This window comes from Protopterus annectens, chromosome 2.part1 (genome assembly GCF_019279795.1).
Source record: "Protopterus annectens isolate FY-2018-M chromosome 2.part1, PAN1.0, whole genome shotgun sequence".
Lineage (NCBI taxonomy): Eukaryota > Metazoa > Chordata > Ceratodontiformes > Protopteridae > Protopterus > Protopterus annectens.
In genome coordinates, this window is record NC_056729.1 from 270560874 (window position 1) to 270586587 (window position 25714).

Consider the following 25714-nt stretch of genomic DNA (forward strand, 5'->3'; position numbering starts at 1 on the left):
TGTGAAGACCCTGGGCGCAGTAAATAAGCCAAAGGGCAGTGCAGAGAATTGGTAGTGCAGTGAGCCAGCTATGAATCGGAGGTATCTTCTGCAAGACTGTCTGATTGTGACATGCAGGTATGCCTCTCTGAGGTCCAAAGTTACAAGCCGAGCCTTCTTGTCCAGCATGGGCAGAAGCTGCTGTAGAGTCAACATTTTGAATTTTGGGACGTCCAGAAAAGTATTTAGAATAGACAGGTCCAGAATTGGTCTCCAGGCTTTGTCCTTTCTTGGTACTAAGAAAAGTCTGAGTAAAATCCTTGTCCCTGCTCTTGTTGTGGCACTGGCTGAATAGCTCCCATGTCCATGAGAGATGAAACTTGTTTTTGTGCCTCTTGCCATTGATTGCGTGGCAGGTCTGGCATGCCTTTGGCCTTTGGAAGGGTGTGAAAGTGGAACCTGTAACCCTGAGAGACTATATTTAAGACCCATTTGTTCTGGGTGATCTTGTGCCAGTTTTGTGAAAAAAAGTGCTAGCTTTCCCCCTAAGGGTACTGCCAAAAAATAAGTGTTTGGCATTGGCAGAGGGAAGTCATTGGGACTGTTTTTTTATAAGGCTGTGATTTGTCTTTTCCACTTTTGGAGGTAGAAGCACCCCATTGTTTGGGCCTGTATGAGCCCTGGGGATGTTGCCTGCCTCTAGGGTGTCTGAATCTGCCTCTGTGGTCTGTCTGATACTGGAAAGGACCAATTCTTAGAGGGCCTGTTCCTGCTAAATCTGGGTGGCTGTACCTGTAAGAAATACTTTACTGTCTGCATAGATTTTGCCTTATCCTCCATTTTCTTTAACACCTCCTCTGCCTTAACACCAAACAAAGTATCATGCTGTAATGGAGTATCCAATAATTTTGCTTTAACATGATCAGGCAGATTCTGTTCCTTTAACCAAGCATGCCTTCTAATAACAGAACCTGTAACAGCGGCCCTGCATGAGGCCTCCAGTGAATCATAGCCACATTGCAAAGTATTTTTTTCCCACTTGTTCAGCTGCATGCAATAAATCCTGCAAATCTTTGTTCTCAGAACATTCAGAATTTGTCAACATTTTTTGTTTTAACAAAGACGTTAAGTATTGCTGATATTTGAGTATATGAAACTGACAATTTAAAGCCCTTACAGCCAAGGTAGCAGAAGTGTAAAATGTATTCCCCCATCTGTCCAAAGCCCTAGAATCTCTGTCTGAGGGGACAGGGTTTTTGGCAGAAGCAGCCTTGACCCGTTTAGGACCATGTGAGATAGTTTCTGGGTCAGCAGCAGGGTTTTTGTAAAGAAATTTATGGGAGTCTGGGACCCTGTAGTATCTGTCTGGCTTAACAGGGGCAGGAGGTAGAGTGTCTGGAGACAGGCCGGACTCTGAAAAAACATCATCTACTATGTCTAGAACAGGGGGAATTGCAACACATCTGTGCTGAGGAAGTAAAAGAAAGTCTCTTAAGTCTTTTCTTAGAATCGGAATAATCCTGGCTCTCCCAATGGAAATGCTCCCTCATGGTATGCAGGGTTTCCCCAAAAGAATAGTCTTCAGGAGGAGAAGCTGAAGGAATAGAATCTTCAGCATCAGAATCCTCATAGGGAGGAATAGAATATCCCTGATCAGAAGAGGAATCAGAGGAATCATATTCAGTGTCTTGCCTAGGCCTCTTATCAGTCGGGAGATGGGAACCCCTGATCAAAGTAATTAGGTCTTCGGCCATTTTGAGCATCTGTTTCTTAGGCATAGAAGCCTGTCCTGGAGAAAGCTGTACTGGTTTGCTTGACTTTAAAACTGTTTTAGACTTTGTCTTGGATGCAGAAGTAGGCTTTATATAAAGTTGTGTAGGTCTGAAGACACCCTCAGAAGCCGATGCCTGCTCAGTGGCTCCGGACCCATCTGAGGGATTAATTTCTGAAGGGCTAATACCTTGAGTATCCAGAGGCCTAGCTGTCTCCACATCGGAGTCGACGGTGGCCTGTGGCTCTGAGGTAGCGGGAGTCAGGGGCTGCGAAAGCGCCTCACTGAGCACCGGCGAACCGGCGACTGGCCTAGAAGAGGCTTGTCGTCGGTTTTGGAACTCGGATGCTTGTCCTTGTCTTTATCCTTGCGTTTTTTATGCATTCCGGTCGTCAGTTGTTCCGACGGCATTATGTAGTTAAACCTTCTGCCAAAGTAATGAAAAGCAAAATCGTAACGATGCTTAATAGTGCATTGGTTAAATCTAGCACAAAACCGACAACTAGCAACGTCGTGGTCAAGGCCTAGGCAAGGAATACAGTAAAAGTGGAAATCCTTATGAGGTATTTTCTTCGCACAAGAAATACAATTGTTAACTTTTTCTGACATCGGACTGGAGCAAGAAAAACGTTTCCCCAACGGGGTACTTAGCTTTATTGAAGACTTCGGATCTGACATTCGATTTTGAAAATCTCAGGAGTTGGCCGACCGGCACTTGCAAACTGCTTTTGCTTCGGGCACCGCGCGGCAAGAAAGACTGAAGAAAAAGGCGTCTGCTGCATCTTTTATACCTCTGGCGCACTGACGTCAGGGAAGAGGTGACAGCAACCGACGCCGGACCAGGACTTTGGAATTCAGGCAGACTGTGGGTAGCCTGCCAGCAGGATAACCCAAGTGCAATGACTGCAACAGTGAAACACGATGAACATCGGGTAGAATGAGCATGAACCCCCAAGGGCTCCGGCCGACCGGAAATTTTGTATGCGAGCAAAATGCAGTGAGATATCCATCTAGCTAGAGTCACCTTCGTTACTGGCTTACCCAAGAATGGCTTAGCAAAGGAAACAAAGAGCTGCTCCGACTTGTGAGAGGCAGCTGTTCTGTGCAGGTAAAAGTGCAATTGTCTGTGCACATCCAATGAATGCAGTCTGTACTCCTCCTTGTTCTGATAGTTAGGGGAGAAAACAGGCAGATTGATGGATTGGGTTGATGTTAGCCTCGGAAGCCACATTAGGTAAGAAGGAAGGATTAGTCCTGAGGGATACTCTGTCCTTATGGAAGACAAGATACGGGGGTTTAGTACAAAGGGCCTGAAGCTCAGATACCCTTCTAGCTGAGGTAATAGCAATTAAGGCGGCAGTTTTCCAAGACAAGAACTTTAAGTCAACAGAAGCTGCAGGCTCAAAGGGTGGACAAGTTAGAGCCTGAAAGACTAAGGTTAGGTCCCACGGAGGAACCGCATTCTTGACAGGAGGTCTTAAAAGAAAGGTGCCCTTTAAGAAAGTCTTACAGATCTTAGTGGAAGCTAAAGGACCAAGATTGTCCCCGATGTGGAAGTGGGAAATGGCCACCATTTGAACCTTCACATTAGAAGAATTGGCCACTTGATGGAAAATGTGAGATAGAAATTCAAGTACTGCTAGAATGGGAGCCGTAAGAGTCCAAATTCCTACGCCAGGCCCAGATGGAAAAACTTTTCCATTTACTGTTGTAGACCTTCCTGATAGAAGGCTTATGCGCTGCCACCAGGATGGATTTAGCTGTGGACGAGATACCGGGAGTTCTAGCCACTAACGGAACTGGATCAACCAAGCCGAGAGCTTGAGGTCATCCAGACTCTGAGTTTTCAATCCTGAAGGATGACAGATCAGTTCTGGAATGGGATCCAAAGAGGAGCTATGAGATGAGACCGCAGGTACGGGAACCAGGTTTGACGAGGCCAGAATGGGGCTATGAGGATAACCTTGCTCCCCAACCGACGAGCTTTCCTTAAGAATTTTGTCATTAACGGGAGAGGAGGATAAGCAATAAAGAAGACTGGATGGCCAAGCAGGAACTAGAGCGTCTCTGGGGCTCTCTCCCTGTGGGGGAATTAGAGCGAAAAACCCACTGCACTTTGCGTTCGAAGGCGATGCGAAGAGATTGCAGCAAGGTTGACCCCATTTGAGGAAGATCTATTGAGCTACTAAGGGGTTCAGAGACCACTCGTAAGGTGAGAGGATAGTTCGACTCAGCTTGTCAGCTAAAATGCTGGACCGACCCAGAATGTGCATTGCTAGCAGAAAACGGTTGGTGGATATCACCCACTTCCAAACTCTCATGGCCTCTCGGCAAAGAGGGTAAGACCTGGTCCCCCCTGTTTGTTGATGTACCAGACCACTGACATGTTGTCTGTCTGAATTGCAATAGTCCCCGGAGGAAGAAGGGCATGGAGAGCTTGCAATGCTAGAAGCACTGCCCTCATCTCCAGAACATTGATATGCAGAACGGTCTCTGAGTCTACGTGCCTTGGACAGTTCCACCCATGCAATGCCCCCCCCCCCCCCCCCACACCTCAGGCAAGAAGCATTCTTGGTCACTGTGGCTTAGGGTTGAGGCATGAAAAACGGCTGTCCTTTACGAAGCTCTCGGGAATGGAACCACCAAAGTAGGGAGTCCCTGCAAACTCTGCTGAGGGGAATCGGGGAGTCCAACAGATGTCGAAGGATGGACCACTGGACCTGTAAGGTCCATTGAAGAACCCTCATGTTCAAGTGGGCTAGGGGTGAAAGGTTGATAGCTGCTGTCATGGACCCTAGGGCTCTCAGGACTAATTCCGCTAGTGGGGCCAGAGATTGTAGAAGTGCTAAGACGTGGAGAGTTAAGTTGCGGAGTCTGTCTGATGTCAAGAAGGCCTTGGACTGAAGTCTATCTATTCTGGTCCCTATGAAGTCCAGGAACTGAACAGGTTGAAGGGACGATTTTTTGTAATTTATAGTGATCCCCAACTGGCAGGCCAAGAGCAGGAAGCAATCCCTGGCTGAGCATAGTAGATGCCTGGTGGGAGCGGCGAGGAGCCAGTCGTCCAGGTATGGAAAGACCTGCATTCCCTGAAGCCTCAGGTGGGCCGCTACAACTGCCATGACCTTGGTGAACACCCTGGAGGCTGTGGTGAAGACAAAAGAGAGGACCCTGAACTGATAATGACTGGCCCCCAACCGAAAGCGGAAAAACCTCCTGGATTGCCTGTCCATGAGAATGTGGTAGTACGCATCCTTGAGGTCTATGGAGCACATCCAGTCATTCTCCTGCAGAAGGGGGAGAATAGATTGAAGAGTGACCATCCGGAATTTCTCTTTAGCAATGAACAGGTTCAAAGTAGACAGGTCGAGAATTGGTCTCAAGTCCCCCGTCTTTTTTGGCACCAAAAAGAACCTGGGGTAATTGCCCAACCTGGACTGGCCTGGGGGGATGTGCTGGATGGCTTCTTAGCAGCTTTTTATTTCTAAAGCCGCCGCCTCCCGCTGACTGGGTGGAACATCGGGAAGGCGCCTCATCTGAGGGGGAAGATTTATGAACGGGATAGAGTAACCTCTAGATATTATTCGGAGCACCCAGCGATCTGTCATGATGGACTCCCAATGTGCTAGGTGTTCTGAGAAACGCCCTCCGACTGCCTCCAGAGAGGAGCAGTCGGGCAAACCCTCAGGGTTGCTGCGCAGGTCGCTTGGAAAAAAAAAGGTTCCCTTGACCCAAAATTCTTCGGCCCCCCTCTGCCTCTGGGCCGGCATCCACCTTGTCCTCCCCTGAATCTGAAGGACGAAGGGTCCAGAGCGTAACGGGACTGCTGGGATTTCCGGAACCACATCTTCTTTGGTCCTCTCTGGTTCCTGGAAAAGGACCTTTGAGGAGCCGAGAAGCGGATTCCGACAGCAGACAGCATCTTCCCATCTTTCTCGCTCTGGAGCAGCGTACCATGGATGGTCTTGGCAAACAGCGTAGAACCGTCAAAGGGAGCGTTCACGAAGGACGCCTTGAAGGGTTCTGCAAAGTTGGAGTCGGGCGTGATGCCGTAAGGCGATGCATGCTCCGCTGGCTCTAGCTGCCCCCTCCGTGGCATGGGAGAGAAGCATAGATGTGTTGGATATCGATCTTAGAGTGGCCATGCGAGCAGAGAAAGTTCGTTTGTCCTTGGCCGACACAGACTCTAGGGGAGACCCAGAGTACTCTTTTACTAGATCCTGCTGAAGCCTAATCACGTGTGCCAAGTAATTCAGTGCCCTTATGGAAAAGGTGGCTGAAGCAAACATCCACTTTCCGATGTGATCCATCGTCCGAGACTCCTTGTTGGGAGGATGGACCGAGGAACTATCCTGTGCCAGTTCCTGCTTAGCGGCAGCCGCCACCACCATGGCATCTACTGGGGAGCCTTTACTCCACGCTGTTTTGTCTGTCGGGGGACTAAGGATCTTATCTGGTCTCCTGGGGATTGGCTCTACAGAGTCCGGCTCCTTCCATGCCTTGGTAGTAATTAGGTCTACCAGGGGGTCGGCCGGAGGGGTCACCCAAGAGGTAGACGGGCCTGCGTCAAACGCCTCCAGAAACACAGACTCATCCGAGGAAGGTTTCTGGGTGGACCACCCCCCTCTAATGCGCAGCATCTCCATAATGTCTCCAAAGGAAACGTCCTCGGGGGGGGAGGGGGGTGACCTGGGGGAACCTTCCCCTTCCTCCAAATCAGTGTCTTCCGTGAGGGACTCGGGGGAGTCCAAGTGCCTCCTCTTACACTTTCGTTTGTGAAGGACCTCCTCGGTGGGACTGTCCGAGGGTGGCTCACCAACGGGGTCATCCTCCTCTACAGGAACTAGCTGGGGCATAGACGCAGGCTGCCCCTAGGGTCAGATGATGGAAGACAGGCCCATCTGCGAGGGAATGGTGGGTGGATCTGTAGCATGAGCCGGGTCCTTGAATCCCTCGAGAGGACCCTCTCCACCACGTCGAAAGCCGAAGGTGAACCACTCTCCTTGGGATCTGAGAGGAGCCCCCTCAGATCCGACGTGTGGATCGGTGCCGGAGCCGAAGCGATCAGACCCGAAAGGGAAGTTGTGTTCCAACCGCATCTGAGCCGAAGACACACACACCCCTCCGGATCCGAGGCTCGGCTCACGGCCTCTAGAGCTCGGATCCGAAAAGGGACCCGATAAACTCGAAAGGCCAGCGAAGTAGCGATTACCATCAGTGCCGACTCCCCGGCTCCTTGGATCAGACGGCTCTGAAACCTGGTAATGGATCGGAGAAGGAGCAATGGGGGCAAAGAAGGGGGCTGAGCTCCCCCCTGGAGGGGGGATGCAAGAGCACTCCCATCTGCATCTGGGCCTGAAGGAAGCGACGCATCATCTGATCCATGTCCGCGTCAGAAAGGCTTCTCGTAGACCTAGAATAGGCCACCAAGGCTGGCCGGGAAGACCGTCTCGACAACCTCGAAGGTGGCTGGGGCTACTCCTCCAGAGAAAAACATGGGGAACAGAGCCGAGCGGGGGAGGACCCGGGAACCTTCAAGGGAGAATAGAGCTGCTTAGCCGGCGGGGCCAAGGGGGCTGAGTCGGCCCACCGCTTGTGGGTCCTATGCCTCTCCCTGTCTTTGTCTCTCTCTTTCTCCCTGTATCTCTCTTCTCTTTCTTTCTCGAGTCCCTCTCTACCTGGGACACAGTAGGAGGTTGAGTCCCAGCCAGGGGAGCAGGAACCGTAGGCTGAACAGCCGCAACTGGCGCCACTGAGGGAGAGGAGGAAGAAGTAGAATCCACGGGTAAAAGGCCCGCTAAGTTTAACTTGTTCCTCCTGTCTCTCAAAGCCCGGGGGTTAAAGGTGGCACATATCTGGCAGCCTGATGTCAAATGTGCAACCCCCAGGCAAAGAACGCACTGAGTGTGGCCATCAGCTGGGGACAGCTTATGGCCACACTCAGAGCATTTGGAAAAGATGGCCTTAGGGCCTTCGGCCATGTCTACCACAATCACATTCCCTAACACACAGATAAGGGGAAGGGGAATACTCTAAAGTTAAATTAAACTAAACTAGTCTAAGGGATCAACTATCACACACACACACACACACACACACACACACACACACTTTTTAAACTGGTAAAAAGGTAGAGAAAATTCCTATCCTTATCTTACCTATTCACAAGGAGCTCGTCACTTGTGCTTACAGAAGCCGCGGCAAACGAGATCAGAGGACTAGAGGGAGGTAGCAGGGTATTATGGGTAAGAGGGAGGAGCTTGGAGCTCGGATCTCTAGCTTGGAAAGCTGCCGGCTCGGAACCAGGACGGATCCGATACCCACAGGTTGCTGATCAAATGAAGTTAACTACTTCAGATCTAAAGGTCTGTGGCTGACGAAGTTTGCTGAGGACTGCAAACCGGGAGCAGTCATAATCTCCAAATTATGTCAACAGCCTACCAGGGGGTATTACACAAACAAATGAGTGGTACCAAAGTCATGGCCTTCAGCTCGATGCAAAAAAATGTATCATTATCCCTTTGGTAAGGGCGATGTTCCAGCTAACTACATCAATAGCAACATCTTAAGTACGCACTCAGTGGTGAGAGACCTGGGCACATATGTTGACAGCAACCTTGCCTTTGACTACCATGTCTCCACAGTGGTGAGAAGGGTATTCTATTATTGCTCATCTCATAAGTAAGGGCACTGCCACCAGAAAAAAAAATTATAACCTCTCTGTATTCTTCCCTCAACAGGCCAATAATTGAGTACAACACTCCTTTTGGTATGTACCTTTCCACGCACCTGCAGCAACAGTAGAAACCACAAAGGTTCTTCAAAAGGAAAATTCTAGGTCTTCAGCATCTGTCCTATGTGGATCGTCAGAAATCACTATCAAGTTATCCTGTGTCATACAGACTAATCAGAAGCAATGACTGCCTTGCATACAAGGCAATTTCTGACCCTGCTTTACTGGAAATGCATCTCTAAGTCAAATTGTACACAGATTACTCGCTCTATAGACCTTAACCTAGTATGTGACGTTAATAGAACCTGCTTTAGGAACAGATTTGTCTCCCAGAGGTTACCACAACTTTGGAACAGCCTCCCACTTCATGTCAAACAGAGCATCTCAGTGGCCCCTCTTCAAATGCAAACTGGATGATTGGATGGGTAACCATAAATTTACCGTGGGGGTTCCACCTGTCCCCCTCTTGGGCAGGGGGCAATAAGTGCTGATCATGGAAATAAGGGTAGAATTTGGCTATGCTTGTAAGGGCCCTAGGGCCACTAGCCTAGTAACTTCCTATGACCCTAAGTATTGCAGTACCTGGTACATTTTTGTCAGAAGGGGAAATTTTATGGGAGAAATTATTTACCACTCAAGGGCTATCCAGCTGGCTCTGCCATTTAGTTCTGTTAAACCTGATTGTGATGCTTTTCAACTACATAATCGGTATCAATTTTGAAATGGCAAAGGAGTTGGAACAGAAGTGCACAGGTGTGGAAGGTTCTACTTTCTTGGTTATGACAGTCAACTGAGTGACAAAGTGAGATCCAGGGGGTGAAAGGTCACATTCCTTAAACCTCTATCCTACACAAAGTATCTATGGAGCAAACAAATTTTATAAATAAACAAACACTGGGGATCAGAGTATCACTGGATTCTATATAAAAAGCATGTCCGTCTGAAGAGAGATCCATCAAACTATTTTCAATTGTTGAATGTGATAATATGAATGAGTTGAGTCCCCAGGAGAAAAACTGCAGAGGCAGTACAGTCTACAACTGAAATTTATATTTTTATTACAATCTACACACAGATGCAATCAATCATGTGAGGTGGTGGTAGGCATCAATCTGTACACTTTTTTTTTCCAGAAAAGTCTAGTGTCCAGTTTCATTTTTGCAGTGTGTACAGGGAAATATTTGAGGTGTACTTGTATAGGCTGACAAATGTGAAAAAAAATAGAGACAGAGATAGATTAGGATAAAAGAAGGTGCAAGAATGTGAACAGTGGGTGTGCGAGCTCACTGCGTCATTTAGGTGCTACATGGGCAGTTATTTGTGGTTAGCAAGTAATCTTTTAGCTTTAATAACAGTTGATTTATGTTAGGTTGGGAACTGAGTTCCAGGTTTTAGCTACACAGACTTAATAGAGACTCTCCCTTGCTGGTTATTTTTTTTTGATGGTGACAAACTGGTGTAGATGCAACAAGCATGATATTCCTAATTTGTTCTGGTATGCTGACCTAGCTTTCAGTAGGGAAACCTGGTTGGCAGAAAATGTTCTTCTTTATTTGGTGTCTGCAATATCATCAAGTTTTCCATGATACAGCACCTGAGAACTGGCAAAAACAAGGGTAGGGTTCAATTTGCTGTCACACTTCAATGAAGAGGAACATTGTTAAACTTGAACATGCCAATATCTTATGAGCATTTTATATTCCATTTGTTAGCCAGAAGTCCATTGTACACAAATGTACCTTTTTCAAGGCTGATCCTGGAGTACTGTCCGGCTATGTGACTTGCTTAGTCACAAAATCAGCAAGGGGAGGCTGAGGGAAGTAAATTCTGGGTTACAGGAAGTTGCTTGTTAAAAGCTCATAGCCTTAATTCTCTGCACTACCTACCAGGCAGAAGCAAATGGTGGGTTCTTTCCTTTTTTACCATATACCCAGTAATCCAACATTATTCCTTGAGATCCTGAATTTCCTTATTGATTTAGAGTTGCTCATCTGAAACTAGCTAGTTTTGGGTGACCAACATCTGGGTAATATGGTTCTCATGTGACATCATGCATCACATGGACAGCGAGCTCCCTTCCACATATGAAATGGTATAGTAATAGTAGTAATTTTTAACAAAATTCAAAGGAAAAAAAAAGCAAAGAAAAAAAATGTTACTTTTTTTCACAATTTTTTTTTCTTTGAATTTTGTTTGTTAAAAATTACTATACTAGTTTAAATATGAAAGGGAGCTTGGCTGCCATGATGCATGATGTCAAATGAGAGCCATACAGTTTGTTTTATCTGAAGAACTTTTAATTATTAAAACTAAAGAGCTAATTACGTTTCCAGTGCATTTTTTTTGGAGGGGGGGGGGTTCTACACAGTGGGGTAGAACTTTAGTTGGAGTCTCTGTGGTAAACACACTTTTTTTGTTTATTCTTTGCTCATGTAACTAACCATGGTCACCCATCAGTTTAGACATACTGCGGACTTGTGTTCCATCTTGGTGGTGGAGCCTGTCTCATACTAAATCCACCACCTTACTTGCTTTGCACGTATATGGTTACAGCATTCAAAGCTTGAGCAGGTAGGATACAAGCTCTGTTGTGCTGCGAGTAGAAATCAGTTTCTTCCAGCCTTCCACCAATTTCTTTTGGTGCACACTGCAGGTGATTACAGCCTAGAACACAAACTGCATATTCTGTGGATTTGCCTGTGTAGTCTCATGTATGCCCTTACACACTTTAAGACAAAAGAACCATGGTACAATGTGGATCTCTGAGTACTGACGTAACAAGGGTGAAAGCTTAAGCAGAAATGGAGATATGCTGGTTACTCAGTTGTCAAATTTAAGCTCATAGTGAACTAAGCCTATTAGACAGTGATCTCCCATACAGAGGCAAGATTCCTGTCACTGGGCATCTCTGCTCTTTTGGGTGGTTGCCAGCCATAGTCATCTGGCTTCTTTTTCCACCCGCTGAGCACTCTTCCCCTGATGAATTTGAGTTAGCTAGCTGGTTCTTTACATCTATGCTTCTATTGCTGTGGCAGTTTCCTCTTCTATAATAAGCTCAGTGGGAGTTTTCAATGACTTGACAGACTATGCCATATCATGGTGTTTGGATAAACAACAGTCATTGTACATGTGGGTGTGAATGATCTGAGACACACCTCCCTGGACTACATGGGATGACATGATTGACAGACCTCGATGCTTTGCCAGAGACGTCCTGCATCTGTCACCCCAGGGACTCCGGGAATGGCTAAGGATCTTTCCATTCCTATAGTGCCTTTTTCAGGCTGAGTTCCAAAGACCAAATTACCGCAGTAACAGATGTAAACAAATGCAATCTGAGGGTCATGCTGCTCAATGTTATAAGTCCAAATTTCAAGATGCACTCGCTCGAAGCACTCCTCAAAATGGATGAAATCAACATTTGTGCTGTAACGGAGACTTGGTTTAAAGTGGCAGAAAGCACCCCTGTGCTTCCAGGCTATAACTTATTCCACACCTTTCAGCCCCATAACATGTCCGGAAGCTCCAAAGGCAGTGGTGTCTCCATATCCACAAAGAATCTGCACAGCTCCAGACTAGTAACCCAGCATAATGCATCTGAGAAACCCAGTGTTAATTGTACCTGAAGTAAGAAGGTGATTCAGGTCATAGCCTGCTATAGGACCCCTACCATGCCCTTAGACTCTCAACTCCACGTTCCTAAGCACCCTGGAATCTATCAAGGTCCAGCCCAATACTCTCAAACTGGGAAATTTCAACTACTCCTCCATCAACTGGGAAAACTACTCGTGTACCAATGCACAGGCCCAACACTTCCTTTAATTCATCAGTTCCAATGCCCTGGACCAGCTTATTCTGACCCCAGCTAGAGGAAGCAACATCCTTGACCTGGTTATCACAAACTGGGCGACTGCTGCCCTACACCAATAGTCAATTCATCTGGTTAGATCCGAACACAAACTAATCAGCACAGAAATCTGCATCTCACCCACCCCCGCAAAAGTAACCACCATGAAAAACTTCTCCAAAACTTACTTTGGGCTCCTAAAAACAGAGGTGGCTAACTGCACGGCACCCATGACAATGGAAAATAGCTGCATGACTGCCGAATTATACTCCAATGCACTATATGAACATGTACATAAATGCATGGAACTAGCCATACCCAACAGAACCAAGATACTTTCCTCCAAAAAAAGGAAGCCAATCTGGTGGTCCCCAGCCATCAATAAACTCAACAACAGAAGAAAGAAACTGTTGCAGAAAAAGTGAAGTCCCAAGACTGGAAAAACTCCCTTATTAGCCTCAACAAAAAAGTTAAGATCCTTTATCAAATCCTCTACAGCCAGCTATGAAGGCAAAATTGCGGCAGACACTAAAAACAACCACAAAGCCTTCTATAGCTATATCAAGAACCTCCACGGCAACACCCTGATTTGCTCTGCGTTACTGCACAGTGGTACCTCCTATAGTGACCAAGAGATATCGCCAACATACTGGCGACAAAATCCAGTGCCAACTTTACCCCCCCCCCCAAAAGGACCAATCACAATACCGGAAGAATGCCAGGTACCCAGCATTTCTGCTGCACAGGTAAAAGCTGCATTGTCCAAGGCCAAGAATGCAGCATCAATGGGACCTGATAATATCCCTGGTGGTGTTCTACATGAACTACAAAACGAACTGGCACTACATCTGTGTGCCCTGTTCAATCACAGCCTTACTTCAGGCTTTGTCCATACCAAATGGCACACTGCCACAGTCATCCCTCTCCATAAACTGGGAGCAACTACAGACCCGGGGCACTATCTCCCCATTAGCTTGAGGAGTCTGATATGTACAGCTATGGAGTGCATCATCATGGACCTGATTAACAAAGATATAGGTAATCCCCAAACTCTAGATCCCACGCAATTTGGCTTTTTTAAAGGGAGATCCTGCCTGCTTAACATGGTTGATTTCTTCGAGTCAGTCACTAAGGCTGTGGATGAGGGTAAAGAAGTGAGCACACAGCCTACCTCCAGCTGGCTAAGGCCTTTGATACAATTCCTCACTCAGGGATAATTGATAAACTCACCAAACTAGGCATCAACTCCTATATCACTAGGTGGGTTGCAAATTGGCTCACAGATAGGACCCACAGAGTGGGAGTAACAGATTCCAAATCGGACTGCTGACCAGTCACAAATGGCATCTCATAGGGATTGGTCCTGGGTCCTCTCCTGTTTGGCATCTACTTCTCAGAAGTCCAGGCCAACATAGAGGGACTCTGCTTGACCAAGTTCGCAGACGACTGCAAGCTGGGAGCCATTATTAACTCCCCACGTGATGCAGACATCCTTCAGAAAGGCCTCACTGAGACCAATGACTGGTGTCAGAGCCATGGCCTTAAGCTAAACATCAAAGAATGCATTGTCATTCCCATTGGGAAAAACTCAGTTCCCACTAATTACCATATCGATGGGAACCCACTGAACACTGAAGGTGTTATAAGAGATCTGGGCACCCAGGTTGACAGCAACCTCTCCTTTAACCATCACATTGCCACTGGGGTCAGAAAGTCCTTCTATGTGGCACAACTCATAACCAAGGGTTTTGCATCCAGGAAGAAAGAGGTCATCATCCCTCTCTACTCATCTCTCAGACCACTTATAGAGTATAATGCCCCATTTGGCCTGTACCTCACTAGACACCTGCAATAGCTGGAGAGGCCACAGAAGTACCTAATGAAGAGGATCCTAGGCCTTAAACACGTCCTACATGGACAGACTAAAGAAACTTCAGCTATTCTCGGTCTCTTATCGTCTACTTAGAGGAGATCTCTGCTCAACTTACAAAGCCATGTAGGACCCAGCCCTGCTAGAAATGCTACACCTGCTGGAGGGGCAGATTCATCACCTAGATACTGCCCATGCTCTGGAATAGGCTTCCTGTACATGTCAAGCAGAGCACCTTGCTGGCCCTCTTCAAGAGAAATCTCAATGAGTGGATGGGTAACAGAAAATTCACCTTGGGGATCACTCCAGCAGCTCTACTAAATAGAGGCAATGGGAGCAAATGTCTGGTAGCACGATGCCAAGGCACTTTTATGGGATAGGCTTGTGAAGGCTCCAGGGCCATTAGCATAGTACACACCTATGAAGCTATGAACCGACTGCTCTCCCTTTTCAACAGAGTATCGTCCTACTGCCCTACATATGGTGAGGGAACCAACATGCTTCTGGGATATAGAAAGCTTTGCAAAATTTGCTTATATTGGCGGACTTCTGCTTGCAAGACCCTTATGATAAAAATTTCCTACCGAGAGTTTAACAAAGTTTGATGCACTCAGTACTGTTTGTGTGTGTAACTAGCAAAAATGCTGGTTAATTCAAATTTATGCCACAATCTGTTGAAAAAGACATGCTTGGTTATGTGCCAGCAAGTCCTTGACATGTATTTCCTAACACTTCAATATCTTTTTAATACAAACTTCAGTGACTTCTAAAAATAACTCAACCCAAGAAAAATTAATCCGATCTTTTAAAATACATATAACTTAATGTACTTTATAATTACCGCTTTCTTTTGTTCTTCTAGAGAAGAGCTAAGGTTGTTTCTCTCAGCTTGAAGCATCTCCAGTAAAAATTCAAGTTTTCCTTTTTCTTTAATCACTGAAGCGGTCTGGTCTTCATATCCCTTTAGTTTCTCAGACAAACTCTCATTCTTTCCTTCCAGTTCTGAAATGCTGGTCTGCTGGTAATGCAAAGTACTCTTCAGTTGTTCAATTTCACTGGTTAGGTTCTGGCATTCCCAGGAAGCAACACTGTATTCTTCCATCAACTTGGTGTTGCTAGATTTTAGGTCTTGCATCTCTGTTTTCAGCTTAGCAGTCAAAAAAGTGTGATAAAACATTCAGTAAAATAATATAATGTGATCTAAATGAAGTTTGCTCTAAGAAAAATGTCAGCTCTCAAAGTGCAGCTACTGAACTGATACAAAAAAAAGTTATGTTCTTACCATAATATTCCATTGGAGTTCTTGGTTCATTTGTCTTCAAGCTGGGGGTATTGGACTGAACATCGGATCCGACTTGGCTGTATGCTCAAGCCCTGGTGCTGAAAACTGAGCTCCTCCTACCCTACCCACAATGCTCCATTCTCCCTGCACCCCTCTGACTGAGTTTGCTGCTGCTAAGAAAAAACATGCCCCAAGCACAATCAAGCATTAACCATATTATAAAAAGGAGTACATCAGGGGCTCAAGTGATACAAGTGGAAAAACCTGAATGTACCTCTGCCAAGTCCTCCAGGACCTGAGGAAGGTGGAGAGGTTGAAGACAAACGAAGCAACAACTCAGACGGAACATTTTGGTAAGAATATAACTTTTTCATCTGAAGTTGTTGTCTTCATTTGGTCTTCAACCCGCAGGACAAAGTCCCCAGCTACATAACTCCTGGGTGGCCCTCATGGAAAGATATTCCAGAGCAAGGCAGAGCCAAAGGAGGCCCTGCTCCTGAAACAGACATCCATTTTGTAATGGGATATGACAGTATGAGAGGAAGACCAAGTAGCTGCTGAACAAATGTCAGTGACTGGAACTATAGACAAAAAAGCTGCAGAGGTGGAAACAGATCTAGTGGAATGGGTCTTGACTTGAGTTGGTACAGGAATTCCCTTATCTGAATACACCAATGCAATACACTTTGAAATCCAGTTAGCTAGTCACTTTAGTGATTGGTCTTCCTAATCTAGAGTTAGTAAGAGAGAGAAAAATTTGGTCAGATTTTCTGATGTTTTCCTGTCCTATTCAAATAAAAGCGTAGCAGTCTGTGTACATCACGTAGATAAAGCTTGCACTCTCCCGTTCTGAAAATTGGGGAAAAAGGTTGGTAGATTAATAACTTGGTTAATGTTGCTCTCTAAAGCAATCTTGGGCATAAGGGAAGGATTAGTGCAAAGAGTCGCTCTGCCCTTGTGGAAAATAAGGAGATTTAATGGACAAGGCTTGTAGTTCGGAAACCCTCTTAGCAGAGGTGATAGCCACTAAGAAGATAGTCTTCAAAGACTAAAACTGTAAATCAACTGTGGCAGCAGGTTCAAAGTGGGCAGAAATTAGGGTTTGTAACACTAAAGTGAGGTTCCAAGGAGGAGTAGGATCCTTGACTGGAGGCTGAAGTAGAAAAGTGCCCCTTAAAAATGCCTTACATATTTTTGTAGATGCTAAAGATGAAGAATCTACACCAATATGGACATATTAGATGGCTGCTAGTTGTACCTTGACTGTAGAAAAGCTAGCTCCACTGTTAAAAATGTGAGCTAAGAAATCCAGAATAGCGAGAATAGGAGCTGTGAAAGGATCTAACTGGCGCTGCTGTGCCCAGACAGAAAATCTCTTCCATTTGCTAGAGTAAATTTTGCTGCTAGAGGCCTTATAAGCTGGATTCAAAATCTTCTGAACAGGAGAGGATAGCCCGGGAGTTCTAGCCAAAGTAAGTGGAGCAGCTAAGTGGTTAGCTTTAGGCTGAGTACATACAGATGTGAGTAGCCTGAAGGATGGGAGACATGATCCAGAATGGGATCAAGAGTCCAAGGAAGACATATAAGAGGAGACCACAGGAAGGGGAAACAAACTTGCTGAGGCTAGAAAAGGGGCAATGAGGATGACTTCGCATTTCAACCTCTGAGCTTTCTGGAGGAATCTGGGTATCAGGGGAGGAGGAGGGTAGGCATACAGTAAACCAGGAGGCCAAGCATGGATCAGAGCATCTCTGGGGGACTCCTCCAATGGAGGGTCAAGGCAAAGTACTCGCTGCACTTGGTGTTGGAAGGACAGGGGAAGAGATTGCAGCAAGGTTGACCCCATTTCTGGAAGATTTGCCACTGATGGATTGAGAGACCTCTTGTGAGGCATTAGAATGGTTCTGCTGAGCTTGTCGCCAGGATGCTCGAGTTCCCTGGAATGTGCATTACCACTAGAACAAAGTTGGAAGAGATCGCCCATTCTCACAATCTCATGGATTCTCAACATAGAGGATAAGATTTGGTTCTTCCTTGCTTGTTGATGTACCATACAATAGACACTGTCTGGATAGCAACTGTCCTCGTGAGAAGAGCGGCATGAAGAGCTTGCAATGCAAAAAGGACCACTATCATCTCCAGGACATTTATATTCAAGTTGATCTACAGGAAGGACCAGGTGTCTTGGACCATCTGACACAGTCAATGCCCCCCCCCCCCCCCCCAAGATGGGAAGTGTCTGTGGTCACCATGGCTTTGGGAGGAGGGGGAACGAAGAGTCGTCCTACATAAAGATCCCGAGATTGAAGCCACCATAGGAAAGACTCCTTGCAGACGTGAGATCGTCTTATGGGATAGTTCAAGGGCAGTTGGAGAAAGGACCATCACTAGGATCCAATGAAGTACCCTCAAGTGAAGGCAAGCCATTGGCAGAAGAGTTATTCTAGCCACCATTGATCCCAACGCTCTGAGAACGAAAATGAGGGGAAGGATGATTGCAAACGATCTACATTACATATACCTGAAGGGACTGAATCCTGCCTGGGGGAAGGAAGGCCATGCATTGTGCTGTGTCTAGTCGGGCTCCTATGAAGTCAATGACCTGGACTGGATCCATTTTGGACTTTGAAAGATTGACAGTTATGCCCAAGGTTGAGGCTAGGTGAAGGAAAAAATCCCTGGCCTGAAGTCGTCGATGCTTGGTGGGAGCAGTGAGGAGCCAATCGTCCAAATAAGGAAACAGGCAGAATCCAAACAGTCTCAGGTGAGCTGCTACTACCGCCAGCACTTTGGTAAACAAACACTCTGGGGGTTGTGATGAGTCCAAAGGAAAGTACCCTGAACTGGAAGTGACTAGCTCCCAGCCAGAAACAGAGGACTTTCTGGGGCATCTGTCCATCTTGATGTGGTAATACGCATTTTGAAGGTCTAGTGAGCACATCCAATTGTCTTTCTGCAGAGAGGGCAGAATGGACTGTATTGCGACCATCCGGAATTATACTCTGGTAACAGACTTCAAGGAAGTGAGATCCAGAATTGTTGTGAAGTCCCCAGGCATCTTTGGCACAAAAAAGAATGTTTAATAGATGCAGAATCCAAACTGATCTTGGGGACAGTATGGATGACCCTCTTTGCCAGCAGCTTTGCGATTTCCAGCACTGCTGCCTCGCTTTGACTGGGTGGCACATCAGGGAGGTTTTGTCTCATATTTGGGGATTTGAAGAACGGAATGGTGTAACCTCTGAATACTATTTTTAACACCCAACAATGAGCAGTGATAGCTTCCCAGGCTGTTGGATGTAATGAAAGGCGTCACCTGACCACTCCAGAGTACAGCAGTTGGGCAATCATTCAGGATCAATGAAAGGGTCCATCTGAGAACGGATCTCCAGACCCCCTGATTTCTAGGACCCCTCACCACTCCCCGCTGTGAGGGCAGTACCTGCCATTGGAATCATTTCCTCCTCTGACACTGATGGGAAAGTCTCCCTGCAAGTACGGAAAACACCTCGAGACCTTTGAAACCATAGTACCTTACCACCACGCCGATTCTTGGAGTAGGATCGTAGAGGGGTAAAAAAGCATATTCCAATGGCAGACAAGGTCTTTTAGTCTTTATCGCTCTGGGAGAGAATCTCTCTAACTGTGGGACCAAAAAGAGATGATCAGTCCAAGGGTGCGTTGATGGATGCCTTGAAGGGTTCCGAGAACTTACATAACCACATCCAGGTGTGGCGCTTAATGGCAATGGTTCAAGTAAAACAGCTAAGAGGAAACCACAGCACAGTAGCAAATCCAGTATAAACGACTATCTACAAAATGCGATGTACTCTGTTTGTATAAAATATGAAATAAGCCTAATGGTAATGCCTGAACCGGCTGCCCTTGACGTGCCTTCAGCTGCATGTGAAAGTAGCCTCATGAACGTGTTGGAGATGGAAAGAACAGTTGTGCAAAATCTTACAATAATCATATATGCCCTTTTCCATACTGCAGTATTCTAAACATGAGATCTCCTCCGCCTGAGGCGACCCAAATGTCCGTCCCATCTACAAAAGCTTAGCCTGGCTGCTGTATGGTTTGTGGGATGTCACACTTAGTTACCATAAACCATGGGCCATAGATATGATGCCTCCATGCACTCACCTCAGAAATGAATGCCCGAGTTGGACAAGAGTCTGAGGTTAGATGATAAGAATGTCATCCAATGAGGGCAAAAAAGGAATCGAAACAAGAGGTCCTAAAGAGGGAGTAGGAGGGTGGATAGGAATACTGCAACATGAAACCGAAGGACATCTATGGTTATGGTAAGATTTTACACAACTATTCTATGTCCTTCTATTCTCATGTTGCAGTATTATAAACAGGAGGGAGAATACCAAATCTCAGCATGTGATATGGGAGGAGGGGATAGAGGAACACTCTGAATCCATGCAGGATGGCTTTAGCAAAATCTGCCCTAGCCCAAGAGATGATGTCCAGTTTGTAATGCTTAGTAAAGGTGTGGACTGAAGCACAAGCAGCTGATTCTAGAATGTAGGCTGTATCTAGTCCTTTGAAAAAAGCCCCTAAGGAGGCCAAAGCCCTGGTGGAGTGGGTCCTCACGGTATAAGGCAACTGTTTGCAATAGAAGGAGTAACAGAAAGATATCGTGCTGGAAGTCCAAAAAGAAATTGTTTGCTTGGAAACAGCTTTTCCCAGAGCAATGGGGTGAAAGGATACAAACAGCTGGTTTGACTTTCTGCTGTGCTTGGTCTTGTCTAGGTAGACTCCAAGTTGTCTGAACATCCAGGGAATGGAGGACTTTCTCACTATCATTTTGAGGAGAGGGAAAGAAAGTGGGTAAATGGATAGACTGATTAAGTGACAGTTCATTGACCAGTTTAGGCATGAAGGAGGGGTTGGTGCAAAGAGAGACCCTATCCTTAGGAAATATTAAGTAGGGTGGGTTGGTCATGAGTGCTTGTAAATTGAGACCCTTCTGGTTGATGTCAAGGCTACAAGAAGCACTGTTTTCCAAGTGCACATCCTTAAGGTGGCTGAGGCTGCTGATTCAAAGGGAGTAGTTGCGAGTTTTTCTAGAATAAAATTCAGATACCAAGGGAGAGGGATGGGCTTCCTTGGTGGTCTGATGTGTAGGACTCCCTTAAGAAAAAGCTTAAACTCTAATCTGGATAATAATGGTGGGTTGAGAGGTAAACCGCGACAGCTGATAAATGGGCTTTCACTGAGGAATATGAAAGTTCAGACTTAAGTAGTTCACATAGATCAGACAAAACTAGAGACACATCTGCCCGAAAGGGATATACTGGTCTGTGTAGACACCAAATGGAGAACCTTTACCATTTGGATAAGTAGGATCTCATAGCGCTGGGTTTCTTGGCCTCCTGCAGGACAGAAAGGACGTCCTCAGAATAAAGGTGTCTAAAAGGGATCAAAACTTTATCACCTACAGGGTTAGTCAGAGTTTGTAAGTATGGGTGGATGAGGGATTCATTTTGTTGTGTAAAGAGATCCACCTTGTGGGGTAGCTTGTGGTGATTGCCCTTGGCTAGTGAAAAAAGTAGGGGGAACCAGTGCTGCCTTGACCAGAAAGAGGTCACAAACAAGATTTTTGGTTTGTTCTGTTGAATCTTCAGCAAGACTTTCTGCATGAGAGGGAAGGGGAATGCATAAAGAAACATCCCCTTCCATGAGATTGTGAAGGCATCCAACCTCTCCGCTAGTGGGGAGGGGGCTCCTGTGCAGAATAACTAACTGTCTGTTCAGAGAGAAGGCAAACATATCTATCTGTGGTGTACACCACCAGTGGACAATGTCCAGGAAGACATCTCTGTGCAACATCCATTCTTGAGTCTGTGTTAATGACCTGCTGAGGGCATCTGCCTGAACATTGGTTTGTGAGGGGATGTAAACTGCCTGCAGCATCACTTTGGAGAGAGTAGCCATTTACCAAGCTCGGATGGCTAGCCTACAGAACAAGGATTTTCTCCCCCCTTACTTGTTGATGTACCACAGGACTGTGGTGATGTCTGTAAACATTTTGGGAGGTCCTGGATAGATAAGGGGTAGGAATACTTTTAGAGCTAGGATAAGAGCAGTCATCTCCCTGATGTTGATGTGTATTTTCTGAAGACAAGTATTCCATTGCCTTGAATCTTCAGGCCATTCACAGCCACCCCCCAACTTGAGATCTGCTGTACCGGTGTATACCTGTTGAGCTGCTAGGAGAGGTTGTAACAGTAGTCCTGGATTCAGATGAATTTGCTGGATCCATCACTGGATTTACTTCTTGAGACAAGGAAGGAACAGCACCTGAAACTTTAGTGGATGAGCGAGATGAGACAAAACATTCTTCAGGTACCACTGAAACGTCCTCATATGTAACCTGACTAGGGGAAGCACGGGGACTGTGGCTGCCATGAGACCCGGGAGGTGAAAGAACTCCCTGGTTGAGATGGAGTTGGTCAGGAGTAGTTCTTGGAAGTGGTCAATGATGTGACCTTGCCCGGGGGAAGAAAGGCCTTCATCACATCTGTCCTTATTCTGCAGCCCAGGAAAATCTGATCTTGGGTAGGTGTAACGGAAGATTTAAGTTGCTTGATTGTGAAACATAGTGCTTCGAGGAGGGAAATGGTGAACTGAAGGTGCTTTAACAGGGTGTTTGGTTGATCTGCCTGAATGAGGTCGTTGTCCAAGTATGAGAAGATCTGAATGCCCCTCATCCTGCAAAAGGCCACTATAAGGGTTAGGCATTTTGTAAATAACCTTGGTGCTGTGGACAAGCCAAAGGCCAAGGCAGTAAACCGACAGTGCAAGGACTGCACAGCAAAATGCAGGAATTTGAAAGGATGGATGGATAGGAATGTGAAGATATGCATCCTTCAGGTCTAGAGTGGCCAGGAATGATCTGGGAGTCAAGAGTGGAAGAAAGGTTTGGAGTGACAGCATGTGGAAGGGGGGTACATGCATAAAAGAGCTTAGAACGGACAGGTCTAGGATGGGTCTTCCATGATGCATCTTTTCTTGGGACTAGGAAGATTCCGGAGTAGAAGCCATGGTCTTCCAGTATTGGAGGATTTGTATTGTGCCTTGTTGAAAGAGTCCTTGTACAACTTGTGTGTGTGTGTATGTGTGTGTGTGTATGTGTGTGTGTGTATGTGTGTGTGTGTGTGTGTGTGTATGTGTGTGTGTGTATGTGTGTGTGTGTATGTGTGTGTGTATGTGTGTGTGTGTGTATGTGTGTGTGTGTGTATGTGTGTGTGTTTGCGGTCCTTTGGAGGTTGTGGGATACCTTTCTGGATAGGGATTTCCCACCAAGTCATGAAATAGCCCTTTTCCACAACTGATAAGACCCAGTTGTCTGAAGTGGCTGTTGTCAAAGGGGAAGACTGAGAGAGGCAGACAGAAAGGGGTAGGTGATTTGGAGGGATCTGGTAGTCACGCAGAGGTTGACCTGTCAGGAAAAGACTATTTGTTAAAGGTCTGGGAAAAGGTTGATCTGGTTGAGGATGATTTCCTGGCACCTTCCTTACATTTGGACGTAGGTGGTGCAGAAGCTTTCCTGACAAAACTTGGCTTGGAGGGATATTTTCTGTGAAACTTGGTTACTGGTGAGACAACGAGATGCTAAAGGTCCTGCAGCTCCTTGCCCTTCTTCCTCTTTTCTTGTAGGTTTTTAAACAAATCTGCTGAATGTTTTCCAAAGAGAAAACTAGTGTCAAGAGGAGCATCCAAAATCTTGTTTTTAAAATCTTCTGGTAATGGCTGTATTCTGAGCAAAGAGTATCTAAGGAGCACCGAGGCTGAAACAGCAGACCTAGCTGATGCTTCTACAGCACTGCAGCTGCATTTAATTGAATGTCTAGTGACTTGAGCAAGTTAGATGACAGTGGAGGCAACATGTGCCCTAATATAAGTATCTGATATGGACAATAGCTGACCCATGGCGTGCGACAAGATCTAAAGCATACTTTACCATATGTGTTTGGTAACTGATGGCTTTAAAACCAAGCTGATAGAATTGCATATTTTCTTTCTCAGTCTGTCCATCATTTTACTGTCTTTGTCTGACGAAGTAAGGAGGAAGAGGGTATTTGCCTGGATTGCTTGTCCGCTGAGACAGCAATTACAGCTGGGTCTGACATTGGAGGCTTCATGAAGTACGTAAAGTCATCAGGAACTGTATAGAACCTGTCTGGCCTCTTTGGAGCCAGAGGTTGAGATTCTGGTGCTTTTGAAGCTAAGGTAAAGGCGCCCACGTAGGCTGGGATCACTGGAGGAATGGCTGAGGGGGAGGGGGGAGGAGGATTCCATCTGCAGAAGTTCACAATACCTTTTTTGCACTTCTGTCATTTGCATGGAATCCTAGTTGAAATATTCCCTCATTTCTGAGATTGTTTCTCCAAAGGTAATGTCTTCAGGTGGGGAATACCCTCTAAGATATCCTCTTCTGGAGAACAGTATCCCAAGAAAGAGGCCAGTTGAAAGGCATAAGAGAGAGTCTCATCAGAAGAAGAGAAGGAAGAGTCCTCCTCTAATGTCTCAGGTTGCTAACGGCACCAATGAAGCAGGCCTGGGGCTCAAGAGTGGAAGAGTAGCAAGAGCTTGGGAGGAAGAAGGCCTAAGGGCCATAAAGGGATTGAAAAAAAAAAGACTGAGAAAATGCTTGCCAGTCTGGCAAGCCTTCAGATGGAAAAGATGGATGTCTGGTCTTCTGCTTTCTTTTCAGCAAGGGGGTCTTTGCTACAGGCTGAACAGACGAGGGCATAGGATCAAAAGCCTGCAAAGGGCTTTCAGTGGATTCCTCTGGAATAAAAGGTAACACTAACTAATCAAGCAAACCTGCCCCACCCCCGCTCCGACACTGGAAGTCGACATTGCAGTTACCTACGCAGATGTGCAGGCAGGAAAAAATGGGTGGCATCCGAAGCAGTACCCGCAGAAGTTTCCATTGCCATTAGACATACCTCAGATGCTAAATTGCCAGCTGCCAGGACATCCAAACCAGTCGCTTTTTCAGGCCTAGAAACTTTGGCCTTCTTTCCTTGTGGTTCACTCGAGACAGGGGGCGTCGCTTTCATGCCTACATCAAGTTGTTTAAGGTGTTGGTTTTCAACAAATAAGTTCATGGCTGAAAGATGGCTGCATGTGTTTTTGGAACAAACAACTGGCAGATGGAAAATGCTTTGTAGTCGTAGGTAGGCCCTAAATAGAACAAGACAGAGGTTGTGGCTGTCTTTGTGCAGAATTTGATATCCACACTCACATTTTCCCTTCCTAGATGACATGGACGGAATCAGCTAACCGAAAACACAAAACAGCAACCAAAGCTAGAAGAGAGATTCTCCAACGGGGGAACCTACCTTTCTGGAGTCACTTGGCATGGAGAACAACGAGCAAGGTGATGTTTAACTGGCAGCAGAGACGTTCTGAGGTCAGTGCAAGCAAAAGTCACATTTATGGTCCATGGTTTATGATACCTGTGCGTGATGTCCCAAGCACCATACAGCAGCCAGGCTAAGCTTTTGTAGAAGGGCCGCACATTGGGGTTGCCTCATGCAGAGGTCCCCTCATGTTTAGATTACTGTAACATGAGAACAGAAGGACATCAGAGGGTGGCCATTCTGGAGGTGAAAATATTTTTGTCCTCTTTAGACAAAACCTAGAACAGACGCAGAGAGTGGACTCTGAATTCTGAGCATGTGTGCCAGATAATTCAGAGCGAGCAGAGAAAAAGTAGCTGAAGAGTAGACCCCACTTACCCAGTCTATCCAATGCCCTCGACTCCCTTTCAGGGGGATAGATGAAAAAGCTCATGGGCCAGCTCTTTCCTTGTAAGTAGCTGAACTGTCAACAGCCAAAGTGCTGAGGGGGAGGGGCAGAAAGCCTGGCAGCTGAAGTCAACCCTCGGACAAGACATTGAACTAATGGCTCTCAGACTCTGTAGGGTCTGAAGACACCAGGGTCGAACTACCCAAGGTGACTGTCGATTTAGTAGGGGTTCCTATCGGCACCAATGTCTCAAAACTCGGAATCCTCATAACAGAGGGCTATGAAGCCGAAGGTCGGATTGGAGAAGGAGAAATAGGAATAAAGGTGGGCTGTGCTCTCATGGCACCAGAGAGAAATGGAACTGGCAAAACTCCCAAGTTAATGTGCACCTTCAGGAATTTCCTCATCAGCCTGTCTACCTCAAATTCTGAGAGACTCCGGGAGGACCTAGCAGAAAC

At 46.3% G+C, this 25714-nt stretch overlaps 1 protein-coding gene across 1 annotated transcript in view; it reads right to left on the reverse strand.

Moving 5' to 3' along the window:
- CENPE (centromere protein E) overlaps window positions 1-25714 on the reverse strand; it is a 3008010-nt gene that overhangs the window by 930311 nt on the left and 2051985 nt on the right. The window contains exon 40 of the mRNA XM_044063442.1: window positions 15042-15347. Within this exon, the coding sequence (XP_043919377.1) occupies window positions 15042-15347 (306 nt within the window). The remainder of the gene's footprint in view (window positions 1-15041; window positions 15348-25714) is intronic.